Raw genomic sequence first — 20198 nt, forward strand, 5'->3', positions numbered from 1 at the left:
TTAATCTGTCCCACCAGTGCAACTGTCCCAGTCTAGCAGCCTACTTCAAGTGTTCTCTCTCTCTGTAGAATTCAGGTAAGCAGCCTTTCCACGGTCTTACTTATTTGTTAATCCTTCTTTAGATTTTACTTCCATATCCCCCTCCATCCTTTCCGAGGTAACTTACCATAGTTTTCTGTATGTTTCCCAATAGGCCTGATGATGAAATTCAGTTGAGCCTTGAAACGTTAAGAATTGTAATGTTTGAAGGCAAGAATACATATGGTAAATCAGTGTTTCTCAAAGGGTGTGCCACGTCACATTAGTGTGCCGCAAAATTTTCTAAGTATGCCACAAAATCTTAAAAAAAACTAGCGTCGTTTTTATTTTAACATCATTGTCCGAATATTTTATTTTGGTTGTAAGAATTGTTTGCATAACACAGATATAATATAAGTATAAATAAAAAAATTGTTAATATTATTTTTCGTTCTATTTATTTAATTTAGAAATTTCTTCTTCTTCTATGACTACATAGGTGTGCCGCGAAATTTTTCTTCTTTGGAAAATGTGCCACGAGAGTAAAAATGGAAGCATGCATTTTGCAACTTCCAGGTGTTGGAGGTAGCAATATGGATACCTGCTTGGAACATTTGAGATGGCATTTTCTTATTTACTGAAAATTTTTATACACAATACTTAGAAAGGACTTAAATTATTATTTGTAAATGTTGCAGGAATTAGGTGAATAACTGTAATCATGGGTAGGAACAACACTAGTGGTGTCACACTCATCTATATTGCTATCTGTGCCATGGAATATATTCCCTTTTTCTTTTTTAATTCATATGTTATAGATTTCTATTATTTATTTGCATTTGTTTATAAGGACTTGCAATGAATAAATCATACATAGGTATCAAATTTATTTCCCAACTTCATTATCAAAACTATATACATAACAAAAAAAAAAAAAACCAGGATAGGGTAGAGCCAACTTTTAGAAAGAGGGAACTCAGAATAATGAATTTAATATTTTTTCCGTGTGCAAAATTCAGGTGAAGAGAATGTTGTCAATCTCTTCTTGAGTCTGTCTTCAGATGTTTATAATCAAAAGAGGAAGTGTCAACCTATTAATTTAACGTGGTTTAGTAATGAAAAAAAATATATAACTAATGTTTTCTAGACTTTTCAGCTATACTCTTCATTTCCATAAGGCTTTCTTCTAGAGTTGATGCAAAGTTTGTCGAACTTGTTCCTGGGCATATGTTGAGGGCAGAAATTCCAAAGTTGATTGATTCTGGGTAGAACATGTAGCAACAAGCATATCCATCATCAGTTAGTGGACCAAAACAAGTGAAAGCATCATGTTTGGACACAGCCTGTGGAAAGACAATTCAAATAATATATTTAAGATTAACAATATTAAAAATTTTCTTAATTCATATATTAAGTTTAGGCCTGGACAAATCTGTTTCAGATCTAGTACCAACTTCAAAACTAAGAGGATAAGTCGGACTATATTTTTGCCATGTTGATATTCACGACTTTGGCTTCACTCTCAAGTTATACTCATGATCTTGGCCTTGTGGAATATATTTTGTCCCTTAATTCATGCCTTTCCAGGAAAAGAACAATTAATTAATTTAAAAAATCACAGACATTATTTGATTGCACTAAACAGAATGGATTATCTACTTTTTTTGTGTGTGTGTGTCTTCATCATGTTAGTCCATCTGTGCATGTGACAGTGGGACTCTCAATAGGCACATTTTCATGAAATTTTATACAGGGGATCCTTGTTATCTGAGGATAATTGGTTCCAGAAAATTCCACTTAAAATGGGGACCAAATTTTCGTAATGTTTATTATTTAAATAAAACTAGATGCAACTAGGCATAATATTTTAAGGGTTTAAGATTCTATATGTATATAATATAGGTGTAAATACACCATATACGTTTGTTTTTTTTGTTTGTTATTTGGTTTTTAGGAGCATTAGCAACTAAGGCCATATTGCTCCGGGATATGCGGTGTCATTCCCTGAATGACCTTTCCGCATCCTCCGTATTTGGTGGTGACGGGCTCGAACCCCGGTCTAATCAAGAAGCGTGTGCTACGCACTGCTGCTCCTTCCCACCTGGCTACGGAGGCGCACACCATATACAACTCTTAAAGAAAAACTATGGTAGTAGTGTGAAAGGCATCATTTCATCTGTATCTCATATTGTGCTCACAATGAGTTGGCCATGTATTGCTCTACCTCAAATAAGTAACACTTCAGTAATAGAGAAGACTATTAGTGAAGTCTGCTTTTCACCCACCGATGAAAAGTCAGCTAGCTTTGAAACGGTGCCATCTGGGTGGTGGTGGTGCCCACTGAGAATAAGTAACAATAGTCTTCTCTATTAGTGAAGCGTTACTTATTCGAGGTAGTGCAATACATGGGCAACTCATTGTGAAGGCTGAGCACAATATGAGATGAAATGATGCCTTTCACACTACTACCGTAGTTTTTCTTTAAGAGTTGTCTATGGTGTATCTACACTGATATATAGTAATGTTTATTATGTACTGTTTATTATGAACCGAAAAATTAGAAAATTATTTTATTAGACATTTTTTATTATAATACGTTGCACAATGTAAGGTTAAGTAAAGTTTATTGAAGTTACACTATTTTTCAGTTGTACGAATAAAGAATGAATCCAGAGTTGTTTGTTGTTTTTTTTTTTCAGATAAAATTGTGTTGTAGCATTTAGTTATGTCTTTAATTTCACACTTAACTTTTGTTGCACGATCATGATCATTCTTACAAAAATTTTTCAAGTGCTTGGTCAATTTTCTCAAGGGAAAAAGCTTTAATTCTTTAATTTTCAAATCCTCATAACTGCAGGGACCCCCCTGTAATTAGACCTTTTAAAAATATTTGTAAAGCTGTTCCAAATTTCATTAAAATCAGACAAATAGAAAATTCGCAACTATTTCTTTTTTCCATACAATTTTGGAAAATAAAAATTCACAGATTAAATGTAGTTTTAATGTAGTATGTGCAGTTTGCATGCATTGCTATGTACATGTCGTGAACACTGTGTTGCCTGTGAAAACAGATATATATATATATATATATATATATATATATTCAGTTTACCCTTTTCTTCTTTACCCCCCCTATATTTTTCTGTTATTGTTATTTTATTTGGCTCAGTTCATTTTCACTCTACTGGTTTGCCATGCTGCTGGCAATATTCTGTTTTTATTTAGCTTATACTTTGTATATATATATATATCCAAAGTAAGTAAAATGCATTAATAAATTTAATCAAAAACTAAATTTAATAAATAAACTATTCCAGATCCAATTAATGCCATCTATATAAGATTAAACATTTATTAGATAGTATGAATCAGAGCTGTAATACTCAATATGTTCTACGTTGATAATAATATTAGTAAATTAATAAGAGGAGTTTACCTCAATATAGTACGTGGAACACTTCCGTATGATACCCTCCAGAAATTAAAACGAAAAAATCGACAACTTACCGGTACATTAAAGTAAAATATAAATAATTAAAGTAAAATATAAATAATTAAATAATCAATTTAACACAATTCAAAATCAATTCAAAACAATTAAAATTCAAATTTACGCAATTAAAAGAATCTAACGAAAATAACGAAAATCGTTTTGAATATTTTCGTTAGATTCTTTTAATTGCGTAAATTTGAATTTTAATTGTTTTGAATTGATTTTGAATTGTGTTAAATTGATTATTTAATTATTTATATTTTACTTTAATTATTTATATTTTACTTTAATGTACCGGTAAGTTGTCGATTTTTTCGTTTTAATTTCTGGAGGGTATCATACGGAAGTGTTCCACGTACTATATTGAGGTAAACTCCTCTTATTAATTTACTAAGATTAAACATTACATCCGTCTGTATATTATTTAATATCGTCTAAGTATAATAACTGTGAAAGAGTGGTAGAGGTTAATGGTGTAATTTACACAAAGATTGCAGGTTAGTGCAAACCGAGAAAAACCAGTACGACGTAACGGCCCAAGAAACATAAAATCTTATGTACACGCCAATGGTATCCTGGAAAAGAAAATATATATATGCAATACAAAGTAAGGTAAACTTTACTATAAAAATTATATTAAAATTGAAATTATGTTAATTATAGGTAAATAGATAATTTAACATAATTTCAATTTTAATATGTAAGGTTTACCTTACTTTGTATAGCATATATATTTGTTTTTCCAGGATACCATTGATGCATACATAAGATTTTATGTTTCTTGGGCTGTTACATCGTACTGGTTTTTCTCGGTTTGCACTATACCTGCAATCTTTGTGTAAATTACACCATTAACCTCTACCACTCTTTTACAGATATTATACTTAGACGATATTATATATATATATATATATATATATATAGAGAGAGAGAGAGAGAGACAAAAGAGAGATGAAGAAGTTAGTGCAAAGCATAATTTTAATTCATTAAGATTATGCTTTAATCATGCTTTATGCTTCAGTAAATCACCAAAGTAGGTGAAATGGCATAATTTTTTGTTACATCTCATATAGTGACTGCCTTAATAAAAGGTTGCCTGTTATTGAACTACTTTGAATAAGCAATGCTTTCCCAGTAGAGAAGACTAATGTTACTTATTCTAAGTGGATACCAACACCTGAACAGCATTGTTTCAAAACTCATTGGCCTCTCTTTGGTGGGTGGGTTCCTAAGTGATACAACGAGTGACAACCCAGTTATGAAGTTTAACTTCACAATATGAGAAAATGCCAGGCGGTGTGTGTGTGTGTGTGTGTGTGTGTGTGTGTGTGTGTGTGTGCGCGCGATCTTTACTATGAACTAAAATGATCTTTGCATTAACTTGTTTGTGTAGTAAATTTCCTGTAGTCTGAAGCTTTCAGCCTAAACCCTTTTTAGACAAAAGAGACTTAAAAACAAACAGGAGAAGAGTAATAAATATTATACAGTTGTAATTAAATTGAACATCTCAGTTTAGAGAATGTAAAATAATTTAATCACAGAAAAGGAGAAAAATTGAATTAATTTAAGAAAACAAAATCATACATGCCTGAAATGTAACACACTATGTACATTAACTAATTTGGTTGGTATATTAGTAAATCCATGACATCTTATTTTCAATTCTGGCACCTAGATCTGTTTTAATGTGGTCAAACAATATAACTGTTTTATGCAGTCAGATTTACTTCATTCAGTGTAGTATGACCATAATATATTACTTTAATTTTGGTGCCTAAGTTTTGGAGGTGGTATCTAGAACTGAAAAATGATATGACCAGTGGCCTGATTTAAGTTTACAATCCTTATTCCGGTAATGCTTTTTTCAGTTTTCATTTAAATAATTAACTTAATGCTGCCACATGTAAGGCTCTATATTTGGGAAATAAAATAAGAATAACCTTGTACACCAGACAGAGCAGAACTGAAGGGTATAAATGAGGGGAAGGAGGGAGAGAGAGAGAGAGAGAGAGAGAGAGATTTGGGTGTTGTGATACATACATAAAACCACCTTTCTAGCCACCTTGCTTAAATAATGGTAACATTATTATAATTCTTTGCTTTTGATCTTCAGTGTTAGAACTTTTAGGGTGCCTCCGTAGCCAGGTGGGCAGGAGCAGCAGTGCATAGCACACACTTCTTGATTAGACCGGGGTTCGAGCCCGTGACCACTAAATACGGAGAATGCGGAAAGGTCAGGAAATGACCATCACATATCCCCAGAGCAATATGGCCTTAGTTACTAATGCTCCTGAAAACCAAAAAATAACAATAAGAACTTTTAGACTAGAAACGACTCTCAGCAGATGGAAATTTCACCATCAGACTGAGGCCTGTTACCAATTACAAATACTTAGAATAAAAAAAAATATCAGAGCAAACTTTGGTTTTTCAAAAATAAAATAAAAAATAAAATATTCATCTTAGTTCCAAAAAAAAAAAAAAAAAAAAAAAAAATCACCTCAGAAAAATACCATTGAAATGGTGGTGGAATGAAATTGGTCCCACACTAACAAAAGCAAAATAAGCACTTCAAAACTGGAAAGTATTGAGAGCTCAAGCTGCAGTACTAAGAATATTTAACCCATTTGGCTGACATTAAAATTACAAGCAAAAAAGCAACTGCTAGTACTCACCAACATAAGGGTTAAACTAAAACGTAAAAAAAAAAAAAAAAAAAAATACACATCAACAGTTTTTGGTTTTATTGCATTGGTGAGTTTGATCTTTTTTTTTTTTTTTTTATTCTTTTGAATTGGAATATAAATATCTCAGTTGAAATACGTATGCAGAGCATTTAATTTTATTTTTTATTAAAGTACTTTAGATTAATATGCATAACTTTGATATAATAGGAGCATTGGGAGATAATTTTAGCACTTGTATTATAAGATAACTGTGTTATAGTGAAAATAAAATTGAAATTTAACTGTTGAGCAAGTGTTTTTATTGTAGGTAAATTTAATTTTTTTTTTTTTTGACTATTTTGCTACCAGTGGACAAAATGGATTAAACATTTTAAATGGAGAATACACTGGTAGTCCAGTATTTTTATTATTATTTTTTTTTAATAATGCTATGTTTTAAAATAAAAATAAACTCATATACTTAAAAAATAAAATTTTAAAATTGTCAATTTCTTATAATGATTCCATGCTTATTAATGATACATATTTTCAGGAAACTCGATTTACAGTGTAGCATATAAATAGAAAGGAACCACTCAACAATATAATCAGAGCTTCACACACATACATAATATCAATTAGAACAACATCATGTGATTGAGCTGCTGCTGCAAGTTTTAGTCACCAGGTGCTTTAGAAAGGATTATAGTAATTCATTACACTTGCTATTCTCTTTTATGAAAATGATATTTATGCTGCAGTGAGTTTTCCGTTTATAGTGAACACAAACAAAGCCTATTTCCCTTTTCAATTTCTGTTTGATACCGCAAAATGGCAAATCTTAATTATAATATACAAAAAAAAAACTTTTTTTCCTGATAGCTACCCCTTGAGTTGCACAATTAATGCATTCCTGGAAATTGTCACACAGGCAAAAACTAAATCACGGAACTCATTTCTATGAGACTTGTGTTAGTTGTCTGACAGCACCAGGGGTTCCCCATCTCCACTTTCTATGAGACTGTAAAGTGTGTTAGTTGTCTGATGGCACCAGGGGTTTTCCCCCATTGAGACTGTGGGACACTGCCCCAAGACTATAAACAACAAGCGAATTTAATGGTACTGTAGTATAATCACAGAAAACACAACTGGCCAGCAGAAAAATAAAAATATGCAAATTATTACTCGGTTCACATGGACCTTGCATTGTCTTTAGCAGCTTTTGCTATTGTAAATGTGATTTTGTAACCTGGAAAGACAAAAAATATGTATATACAATTGCCAAATATAGTAGCTGGTTTCCATCTCAGAAGAAAATATTTACTTTTGCAAGTTTCCTATGTGCAATTAACTTTTCATGGATTTTTTTTTATTCCATCAGCAACTGAGGTGAGATGGGGAGAAATTGAACATCTATAGTAATTACTTTTTTCTGATAGGTACCCTTTGAGTTACACGAGGGACACCTATTAGGAAAATTTCTGTTTTTTTTATAAAAAAATCATCTAATTGAGGGAATATACCACAGAAGAGAAAACAGTAATTCAGTGGTCCACACTTTGGAAACCCACTGTAACAACTAGCTCCTCTCTGTGAGGTATAGAGTTTGCTTTTGTCAGTGTCTATTGTGAAATTAGTGTTTCCTATAAATTTAATTTTTTTCTATTGTATCCCTCTTTGGGAACATGATCACACTTGTGTTATATCCAAAACCAAGATAGTATAATGAGGCTCAGTATATTGAGGTTGGACCATATTATAGCACACAAAGATTCCATGTTCTCTTACTTACATTGCTTGATAGGACTGAAACATGAACATTTTCATGGAAGTTGATATCTTTGAACATTTCAGGAACCTCCATGTTGTTCTCCTCTGCTAACCTTATGTAAGCAAAAAATAGCTGATCCATACCTTGCCCATTGGATACCTGATAAATTTAAAAACAAAATAAATAATAAATAAATAAATGCTCTTTTAGTGTAAACATTATCAACATTTACAATTTCATCAAGGCATTTATGCTGGTTTTTTGATAAGTAAGAATTATATTTCAAGGAATAGTTTCATACCTTTTAAACTATTATATCAACTTGGACATGACTGCAGTTTCACATATTTCTTCCCAGTAACTGAGGAGAAGAAATATGTGAAATATGAGTCTTTTGTTTTAAGTACTCATGAAATAGGCAATTTCCCTTTTAATTTTAAAATCTAATAATGTCTGCCTTCATCACATAAAGAAAGTGGCAGACTTCTGTCTCTGTGTGCACCACCAAGTAAAGTTTGTTTTTAATAAGAGATAATGGCCACAGCTTTAGTTATGTGATGATTTTATTATAAAAAAGTTCATAAAGATCTATTTCTTTTTTTTCCAAAATTGTAATTATAATTGATTGTATTTAACAAGAACTTCAAGGCAGAACTAGACAAACATTTGGAGCGAGTGGATGGGTGAAATGAGAAGGGTGTGTGTTTTTTTTTTTGGCTGATGCTATATAAGCTTGCTTTCTTGCATCATGTGCCTTTGCTAATGCTAAAGAATGCAATAAACAAACTATTATGTTAGAGGGAAGATCTGTTAACAACTTAAAACTTTTGTATAAAATTTCTGAAACTGCCAGTACTGTGCACTTGCAGTTTCACAATTTTTTTTTTTTTTTTGGTGTACAGTAGAATATTGTTAATAAAAAGTTCAAGGGACTTAAATTTTCTTCTTTTATAATAACAAGGTTTTTAAAAATGAGGTCCACTAAAAATGTTAAACTTGATCATTTTCTTTGGTCATAACACCTTAACTTAAGCTTTGTTTAACAATAATAAGTATATTTTGTTTACATTTATGAGAGAAACCATGAAAAAAATATAATTAGTAACACATAAACTAGTAAAAGCAGAATTACAGTATTAATATTAAAGGAAACATGAAAAACAATTATTTAATAAATTAATTTAATTTAAAGAAAGTTTCCAGTTTCAGTTAAGGAACCTCCGCTTAATTATAACACAGACATTATCATATGCAATAGATGTTTTGTTATCAACATTACTGAAAGCCATAAACATTGTTTAATATGTTCAATGCACTTTGGGAATCATTTTCATCACTGGTAAACCAAAACTTTTAGAGGGTAGCATTACTTTACATGTTGTATCATCATTATCCATCTTAACAAATTCCTCAAATTCTCCAACATAATTCATATGTTCCTTCAAAGTCTTCCATCCCTCAATGTTGCTGTCATTCATTTGTTGGACCATGATTTTCAACATGTGCTTAACAAAGCTACGCTTTGGTAAGCATTTGATTATTTCACTTGATGCAGTACCATCACAAGCAATAACAACATCATGAATAGCATCCAAGACATCCTACTTTGGCTGTAGATTGTTTCCTTCTGTGTTGCAGATCAAATATCTTATGAATCAGGCTTTATATGCTTTCACGAGGCTATAAATAATACCTTGATCCAGTTGCTGCACATGGTAGTATCAGGAGATATGTTCTTCAGCTTAAGTGTCTCAGCAGAATGTATTCTCCTATAATCTAGAATCATCAAAATGTTCTTTTTTTTTCTGAAGCCATTCTTCTATTCACTCTCAATATAATCAAGTCCAAAAATTTTGACTAAAAGTTAAGCACTTCTATTGGACCCATAATCACCTTGGCTTGAAAAATTTTCTACTCGCAAGTGGGTGCAGTTTTGTACTGTCATCTGCTTTGTAGCATAACAGAATAGCAATTTCTTACTTAATTTTCCATCATTGCAAGGCTCCCCCCCCCCCCCCGAACAGCAAGCGTTTTCTTTGGGAAGAAAGTAAACTTTAATTAACATGTTCATTGCATTCTGATGCACATAAGTGTCAAATAGTACTACAAGTAATGTGTTATAATGCTTATATGTGTTACTGAGCTTATAACACATATAAGCATTCAAGAAGCTCAAGTACTGTGCATAATACATATATAGGCAGTCATTAATACACTTATACAAGGGCGCCTCCGTAGCCAGGTGGGAAGAAGCAGCAGTGTGTAACGCACGCTTCTTGATTAGACCGGGGTTCGATCCCGTCACCACCAAATACGGGGATGCGGAAAGATCAGGGAATGATCACCGCATATTCCCGGAGCAATATGGCCTTAGTTGCTAATGCTCCTAAAAACCAAATAACAAACAAACAAACTTATACAAGTGGTGTAAAAGTAAAGGAAAATGAAATTAATGGCTTGATTCTGTCAGCACACTGAGCTCAGGGCTATTAGTAAAGACACTTTGTTTTTGTTTATAGCTTGGTACAAATTTTTATTTCATTTTTAATATTAGTAATAGCCATATTAGTGCAAGTAAATTTTGCTTGTTTTCAGTTTTGTTCTGATTTTGATTTTTTTTTATTTTGTTTTGATTTAATTTTTATTTGATTTTGTTCTGCTCAACCCAAAAGTAAGTATTTGCTTTTAGGGTTCGGTGTTGTGCCCACTGTTGTTTTGTATATTTATCAATGATATTGATGAAGATATATCAGGCTTAGTGTTGAAACCTGCAGACGATACAAAGGCAGGGTTGTTAATGACAGTGTGCTACTGCAACAGGATCTAAAAAATTTGGGCAGATTGGGCTGAGAAGTGGCAACTGAAGTTTAACATTGACAAATGCAAAGTACTGCATATGGATAGAAGTAACCCCAGAGAAACATACCAACTGTGTGGTACAATACTTAGGATGGTAGAAAATGAAAAAGATCTGGGAGTAATTGTGCAGTCAGATATGAAGTTTTCTGAGCAATGCAGACAGGCTGCCAGAGCAGGTCATGGGTATTGTCAATGATATACAGAAATTTTGCTAGTAAGGAAAAGGAGGTGATTATCCCTTTGTATAAGGCAATGGTCAGGCCACATCTTGAGTACTGCGTACAGATCTGGATGCCTCATTTTAGGCAGGATGTAGAGTTACTTGAGCATGTACAGAGAAGGGCAACAAGATTGGTAAGAGGAACGAAGGGGTCTTCTTACCAAGAAAGGCTTAAGTTCTGCAAATGTCAGTGGCTGGAGATTAGGCACCTGTGAGATTATCTGATTGAGGTGTATAAGGCCTTGAATGAATTGGGCACACTGAATTCTGATGGGATTCTTTCACTTGCTCAGATTATGAACCTAAGGGGACAAATTCAAATTGAGGAAAGACAGTTGTAGAATAAATGTGCTGAAATTTGCCTTTAGCCAGCGGGTAGTGAATTGCTGGAGCAAACTTCCATCTGTCATTGTGAAAGTTGATAGCTTAAATAAATTCAAGGAGGAACTGGACAAACTTTTAGAGGGAATGGATGTATGAAATTGTTTTTTTTTTTTTTTTGGCTGATGCTACATAATCTCATGCACTTGCTTTCTTGCATCACATCCCTCCATTACTACTACTACTACTTTTAATTTTCAACCATTAGTTATGAATTTTCAGAACGTTGAGGATTCCATTTTTATTCCTTATAGGATAAAAATAGACTCTATAATGCACTTTAAATGGATATATATCTAGAAAAGTAATGATATGTACTTTGTATAAATGAGAATTTTGCATTAACCATGTTTGTAGTAATGAGATTCTACTGTATTATGTTCCTGGAAGGAGAGTTTTAACTTTGTAAATTCAGTTGCCTTGATCTATTATCCAAGTCTTTTTGAGTTTGAATAATAGAAGCAGACTTCATGTATAGTTCTAAAGTCTTTTATAATTTCTAAAATTTCTCAATCTCCTGTTGGAGATTTTAAAGGTAATTTCAATCAAGGCTGTGTTAGCTGACCTTGAGCAGAGGGAGGATTTCAGCTACATATTTAATTTGTTTAGAATGTTCAGTTGGAAATACCAAATATATTTCTTACCTTTTTAATTTGTTCTCTGTGTGCTGTAACAGCAGTGTGAAGGCTTTTCAGTTTGTCAGTTTGAGAAGATTTGTTATCCAACATTGTATTGCAAAAGTGTAATGCCTCTTTTGTAGTGACACGAAGATAGCCCAGTCTTCCGTGAAGAAACTTCCTCATGGTGTTTGACTCAAATTGAGCACCTTTGAGTCCAAGAAGCCTAATGGATTCAGTAATGAGAAAGAATACTTGTGGTACAAGGACATAACTGTGGAAATTAAGTTAATTTATTGATAGAGGTTCATGAAGAACAAAATTTGCTATAGAATATGAAAAATAATACTTACTTATAAAATGTTAAATGAACAGCCATCTGAGCAAACCCATCAGCCGCAAATTTGTGGTGTTTTATCCAATCTCTTCCAAATTCTGAGAATGGTAGACATACAAAGTCCATATCTTTAACAGTGCTAAATGTGAATAGTAATATGAAACATATGAATATTAAAATGAAACATCTAAAAGTATTACCTTATCAGGTGTAGAACTGCATAAATTTCTTTAATATACCATTTCTATTGTTTGAATTTTAATCATTACTATTATGCTACTATTTCTATTTAATTGCATATGCTACTATTACTATTTAAATGCATAAAGGCTGTATAATTTAATAATCCAGCCTTTATGCATTTTATGAAGATAAAAAACATAGCTGCTGATCAAGGCATAAGAGTACAGTAGTATATACATTTAAGTTGACTGTGGTCCTAGCTGTAACTGTTAAATACAGTGATGTTCTTGTGATCTCTATCTTTCAAACTCCTCTGACTCTATGTGATCATTCCAGAGTATATACTGAAATTTTATCTTTATTGTTAAACAGTTATTTTAGTTCTTCTACAATTTCATTTCTTAGCTATCCTTGCTAATAAAAATGTTTTTTCAAATTTGTGAGAGTCAATCTATTCCATCTAAAACACTGTGTAAGTTATACACTATGGTTAATTCTGGTTTAGAGTTGGGCGATGTGTGCATGTTATTGTTCTGGATGGAACTAATCAATATTATCTTGAAAGCAGTATAGATTTATGGAATAATAACATATATGTGTAGCATATTACAAGAAGTTGCTAGAACATGGTATATCCATTCTATCCTCTTTTACAAGTATGTGAAGGAATGGGTGGGGGGGGAGGATTGTACAACTTTGTTTCAGTTGGTCTCTGCTTACATTTGTAAATAAAAAATTCCCTAGCATACTGCAAGAAGGACATTGGGATTTTCCTTATGCAGTGCAGTAATATAAGAAGTCTTTAATATGCATACTCACTTAAGTTCTTTGAGATTCTGTGGGCCTTTGCTGTTTTTAATTTTCATTAATGATACTATAAGTTTGGCAGAGTTATTAATAGCAACAAGAATAAAATATTTTATTTTATTCTTGTTGAAGCAGCATTCTCTGCTACTGCCACAAGACTTAGAGAAATTATACAAGGGGTATAAAAAATGGAAATTAAGCTTAACTGCTAGTAAATGCAAGATTCTGCATTAGGGTCACAACATTCCCAAGTTGAATTATTAATAGGAACAGGAGGGTGGGACAGCAACTATAGTAAGTACCATGTAGTAAGGGCTGCAAGGATAGTAAATGGGTACTGTCATTGATATATGAGATTTTGTTAAATACAAAGGAATATTGTCCCACTGTACAATCTGTAGCCAGACCACATCTCAAATACTACATGTAGGTGTGGATGCACAGAGATACTTATACAGAAAGCAATTTCAGTTCTCAAAGCTGAAAAGTGTCAAAATTAGACAGATGCATAGGAATATAACTGAAATCTTTAAGGTTATAAAAGGATTGAGCAAAGTTAATTTTGGAGGCATATTTTCTGTCAATCAGCTATTGAAATGAATTAGTACCTAGCTGCATAGGGAATGGGGAGTTCATGTAGATTTAAAGATGGATTAAATATTTGGAAGAGGCAAATAAAATATAAAACTTTGGAAATATTTTAATATATTTCATTTTAAATTTTTTTGTTTTTTTGACAGCAGATGCTTTGATTCTTGCATGGTTCTGTGATTTCAATAGAAGTATATGCCATTTCTGACTCAGATTGTGATATCTCAGATTCCTTTGTGAATTTATTCTTCTCGCAGTTTAGTTTGGAATGATGGCAGCCACAACCATGATGTGCCAGATCAGGGTTATGTAGTATTAGCCATACTTGTATATGCAAGGAAGGCACAGGCTTTTGCTGCACCAGCCAAAAAATAATAATGAAATAAAACAGAAAATAATTATAAATAAAAAATAAACAATTTTGATTTTCATAAATGACATCGATGAAGAGGTAGAGGGCGTGATGTCTAAATTCACAGACGATGTAAAGAATAACATAGATAGACTTCAGGGATGGTCAGAAAAATGGCAGCTATGCTTTAATCCAGCAAAGTGTAAGGTATTACACCTGGGAAACAGTAATCCCAAAATAACTTATACACTTGGTGGAGTTGAACTAAAGCCAGTAGTGGAGGAAATGGATTTGGGTGTTACGATACGGTCAGACATGAAGTTCTCTGAGCATTGTAGACAGGTTGCAAAGGAAGGCCCATGATGTTCTATAGATGATTTATCAAACATTTGCTAGTAGAGATAAGGACATCATAATCCCATTATATAAACCTACTGTGTTCAAGTATGGAGACTGCACCTAAAGAAAGACATTCAGCTTCTTGAAAGGGTACAAAAACAGGTAACTTGCCTGGTGAGATTTGGCAAAAGGGCATCCATATGAGGAAAGACTTCAAATATGTGGGTTGCAGAGCTTGGAAACTAGGCACCTTAACGGAGACTTGACTGGGATGTTTAAGGCCCCTGAGTGGCACAAGTAAAATGAATAAGGACGAAATTTTCACTGTTATAAATGATTCTAGAACTAGGGGCTACAAATTCAAGTTGTTGGGGATGTTTAGATTGGATTGCAGAAAGTTTTATTTTAGCCAGTGAGTTATAAATTACTGGAATAAGTTACCTGCATGGGCAGTAGAGGCTGACAGTTTGGGGAAATTCAAAGGTCATCTGGATAATTACCCATGAAAGGTGGGAAATGCATAGGTTGTTTATTAATTTTTTTTTTAAATTTCCTTATTATTATTATTTTATTATTATTATTATTATTATTTTATTCTTTTTTTTTTGACTGGTGCAGCATAAGCCATAGGCTTCCTTGCACCATGTGCCCATTGCTAATACTAATACTAAATAGCTTCAAAATAGTGCCATTTGGGTGATAATACTTAACTGAGAATAAGTAACAGTAAACTTCTAATGGAAAAAGTCTGCTGTTACTTGTTCAAAGCATAAGGGGAAGGCAACTCATGAACGATTTCACAATATGAAATCCTTCGTGAGTTATAATAATGATGCCTAATGTACAAACTTAGCTTTGTCTTAAAATTCAACTATATAATAATGATACAATTGCAGTAAACCAGAAGTCCACAAAGTGGCTTACTCCCTCTGGGGGGATTTGTTTTCACAAAGCATTTTTTTAATGAAATATGGACACACCATCCCACTAATCCAGGTATGAAGCATTTTTTATTTATTTATATTATTTGCATTTTATTTCTTTGAGATTAAATGTATACTGAAGTATGTATTAATTTTTAAAAGTATGTACATTCGTAGCTAAATGTTATGTCAAATCTGTTTATTTGCATTTGTTCTGGAACTTGGGAGGTTTGTAAAATTTATGAAAAATTTTAAGAGCTCAAGGTATAAAAGTTTGGGAATCTCTACACTAAACAGTATCAGAATAAATAAAAAAACCTAATAAATAATAACAGAAATAAAAATTAAAGCATATAAAACAATAAACAGCTAAGATAAAGAAAGCTAACACGAGAACGACAAGAAACGTAGGATAACTTACACGGAAAATTAGTTTCCTGACACTGGACTCTAGTTCTGCTCACTCGGTAAACAGATGGTAGATGTTATCGGTCTGGAGCCGAAATCAAGAAGGATATATTGATTGACAGGTAGGCGTGGCAAACGATGAAATGATTGGTGGTGGGCACGAGAGACAACAAGCTACTGTGTAGTCATTGGTTGGCATTATAATGTGTATTTATGAGTAAAGAATGGTGCATAATAGTTTTGTGATGAACAGGAAACAGGTAATAGTAGCAATGAATCTTTTAAAGATGGAAGAAATTTGTAAGAAAAATAAAACGTTGGTTGATTTTTTGATGAAAACTAAATTAATAAAAGTTTCGTTCTGTTCATTTTTAGGTTCTTCATTGTGTTTTTTTCTCATTATTAAATGCAGATTTTTTGAGTTCATGAGTGTTTTTACTATATTGTTGATTTAGGTTTGGTTACGAAAAAAGGAAAAGGTTTCTTTATTTTTTGTTATATTTTGTAACCTGACTTTAAATGGTAGGTTACGAAATAATAGAAAAGGTTTCCTTATATTTCGTGACCTAACCTTAAACGTTAGGTTAGGAAATAATAGGAAAAGAAAGAAAGATTCTTTATATATATATATATAGTGAATAGCTATTGACGTTATGATATGTGTGTATCCGCACAAGTGTCTTTAAAAATAAAAGTACAGTAATAAAAAATTAATATTTTGTTAATAAACAATTCATGCGTTAGTCCACCCATGATTCTAAAAAAAAAAAAAAAAAGGTTAGGTTATCCCCTCCATTTCGGGAGGGGTTCAAGCTCCTATGGGATTCAAGTGTTTGTGAATCCCATGGAAAAAAGGTCAGTTGTAACCTGACCTTTTTTCACCATTAGGGCATATTATTGAACAAGAAAATAAAAATACAGTCATAAAAAATTTATTTTTTTTATGAATGTATTTCTAAATATGACTGTGCTTCTAAAGAAAACAAAGGTTAGGTTACCCCCTCCACTTTGGGAGGGGTTCAAGCTCCCAATATATATATATATATATATATATATATATATTTATACATTATGGAAAGCATTCATTAGGGCAAGTTACCATTAGTGCTGAGTGCTACTAAAGTGATACTAAACCGATGTTATTGTGTGTTGTCTTTGCGCACCAATCAGCACATCATTTTCCACGCCTACCTGTCAATCAATATATCGTTCTCAACTTTGCTCCAGACTGATAACACCTAGCGTCTGTTTACCTAGCGAGCAGCGCTAGAGTTCCGTATCAGGAAACTAATTTTCCGTAAGTTATCCCATGTTTCTCGTCGTTCTCGTGTTGGCTTTCTTTACCTTCACCAAATAAACTACCTATATGTTTTCCTCCTCACCTAAGGTAACTATCCATCTGACTTTACTCTAATGTCAAGCAACTACTCACAGAGATAACTTATGAGTATTCTAGTAATTAACATCTTGCTAGCTAAAACTTCCTACAGTGCAGTTTAAATACCATAATTTGAATTTTCCCCATAATTTGAATCTATGGCCTGTTATAGATGAAATTTTCACTTATAATAGTGAAAATTTCATCTTCATTCATTTTACTATTCTTCATAGCCTTATAGACTCCAATCAGATCACTCCTAAGGTGCCTGGTTACCAAGCTATGTAGCCTACATATTCAAAGTCTTTCCTCATATGGACACCCTTTTGCTTACCTCAAGGGTGGACCTTTTCAAAAAGCTCAATGTCTTTTTTTAGATGTAGTCTCCATACCTGAACACAGCATTCCAAGCGTGGCCTTACAATTGCCTAATATCATAGGATGATAACTTCCCTATCTCTATAAGCAAATGTCAATAAATTATTGATAGGATTGGGCCTCTTTGGGCACCATGGGCCCCTCTTTGCTGCATGTCTTCACTGCTTGGAGAGCTTCATGTTCAACTATAACCTACCTATCAAATACCTTTCTTTCTCTACTGTTTTTAATTCAACCCAAAGTGTATAAGTTAATTCACTTATATGTATAGGTTGCCATTCCCCAATTCAGTAAAATGCATATTCAGCAAAATATGCATTTTGCTGAATTAAAACAGCTGCCAGTTTTCTGACCATCCTTGAAGCCTATCCAAGTCCTGAAAGTATGCTGTTTGGCATTGATTATTAACCATTCTACTGGTCTTCACATCATTCAATTGGATACATCCATGGAATAATTTCCCAAGATGTGGCTGATAATGATAACAAAAAGGAATTAAATTTCAAAATCCTATATTTTTGCAAATAATAGCTTTGATTTTATTATAGTTACAAATTTAATTTTTAAACAATAGTAGTAAAATAACACACCTTACTAATTCTTGTCTACCTTTCTCTATATAAGATGACAATTCTTCTGACATGTTAAAGTGAATTAACCTGACATGTGACTTATCTAGTTCTTCCTTGCTGTCTGACACAGATGTATTCTTTCTGTAAAAGGAAAACGGAATTATTTAAATTAATATTGGTATTAATGCATATTTCTGTTTCTATTTCTATATACAGGGTATTTCATAACATGCAATCCATACTTTCAGGATTGCATGTTATGAAACATGTGTCCAATTCTGAATGATTATGGTGCTATAGCTGTTTGAATTTTAAAAAATGGCTATGAATTTTTTCAATGGAAAAAAAATAAGAATAAGCAGACACATACCTAGAAAATATTTATTCGTACTAAGTAAATTTCATATTAGGTATATTTTTATTAATTATTTTTATCATTTTTTGTCATTGAAAACTCCCTACCTATTTTATAAAATTTAAATAGCCATAGCTCTGAATTGGACATACAGTTATATAAAAAATTTATTATTTTCAGGTCATAAATTGATCCTGAAAGCATGACTGATACACTATTAAACACCTTGTATTTAAAAGTGAGATCTTATTACAGATACTAATTTATCATTACTATATACTAATATTATTTTCGTAAATATAGATTAACTTAAGACTAGTAAATCTGAAGGCCACTTAAAATTCTTATCTCCTTATTTTTTTTAAGAAAACAATTCATTTAAAAAATGTAGTATTATATACATACACATAGTCAATGACATGATCCATCAGTACACAGTATGGAATTCCATCTACTGGACTATGTTCATTGTTCATGCCAAATACTCCATCTTCACTCACTATTATCTAAAAGGGGGAAAACACCATTGAAATTATTATCATAACAATAAAAGAAAAAGGTTTTAACAATAAAAGAAATCAGATTCAGATGCTTCTCCAATAAACTTCATGAAATTGGGTGCCAAAATGTCACAATGTAGTGTAAGCAAGGACATTGAAAACAGATTTTTTAATATGAAATTATAATTAACATCTATTAACTGATGCATACTTGATTTTAATTTGGAATAGTAAAACTGAACAGTGTCTTTATACTATTACAGTACCTGCTAAAGAGACAAAAGGCTTTTTTTCATAATTTTATTCTCTCTCACTCTGTCAATGTATATATATTGACAATGCTAAACTTCAGTTGCCACCTCTCAGCCCATAATGCTCATCTTTTCTAGATCCTGTTGCAGCAGCATACTGTCATTAGTGTCATTAATAACCCTGCCAATCTTTGTATCGTCTGCAAACTTGGACATTAAGCCTGCCTGGTATACTATCATCAATATCATTAATAAATACAGAAATCAACAATGGACCCAACACTGAATCCTGAGGGACTCTACTAATAACATTAGTCCACGAAGAACAGTGTCCATTGATTACCACTCTCTGTCTTCTCCCACTCAATCATCTCTTTATCCATAGCAGCAATTTGCCTCCAATCCACACTGCTCCAGAGAAATAGAGTTTCCCTGTACAAAAACACATTATCACACTGTACAAATCACTGATTAAACTAAATCTTGAATATACAAGATGTAGTATGATCACTACAATATACAAGAATATATCTGGAAGTAACATTTCACAAGATATTCCAAGTTGCTTGAAAGGGTACAAATGAGGGCAACAAAATTAGCTATGGATACAAAGAGATATTCTTATGGAAACTGACTCCAATTCTGTAAATTGTAAAGTTTGGGAACTAGGCAGCCACATAGAGATCTAAAAGGGTTGAGAAAACTTAATAACTGGAGCATATTTTCTCTTTCTAGGGTCTAGGGTGATGCAAGGGACATAGAATCGAATTAAGTAAAGATAATTGTAGAACAGTTACTT

General features: G+C 32.4%; 1 protein-coding gene across 1 annotated transcript in view; it reads right to left on the bottom strand.

The window, feature by feature from the left end:
* Positions 1-962: 962 nt before the first annotated feature.
* Positions 963-20198, bottom strand: part of LOC150087736 (carnitine O-acetyltransferase-like) — an 83667-nt gene continuing 64431 nt past the window's right edge. Inside the window, exons 9-14 of the mRNA XM_090369188.1 lie at positions 19054-19154; positions 18312-18434; positions 12379-12501; positions 12053-12251; positions 7970-8107; positions 963-1361 (exon numbers count right to left, since the gene is read on the bottom strand). Of these exons, the coding sequence (XP_090225314.1) occupies positions 1152-1361; positions 7970-8107; positions 12053-12251; positions 12379-12501; positions 18312-18434; positions 19054-19154 (894 nt within the window). The 3' untranslated portion in view covers positions 963-1151. The remainder of the gene's footprint in view (positions 1362-7969; positions 8108-12052; positions 12252-12378; positions 12502-18311; positions 18435-19053; positions 19155-20198) is intronic.

This window comes from Mastigoproctus giganteus, chromosome 3 (genome assembly GCF_048544385.1).
Source record: "Mastigoproctus giganteus isolate SK-2022 chromosome 3, ASM4854438v1, whole genome shotgun sequence".
NCBI lineage: Eukaryota > Metazoa > Arthropoda > Arachnida > Uropygi > Thelyphonidae > Mastigoproctus > Mastigoproctus giganteus.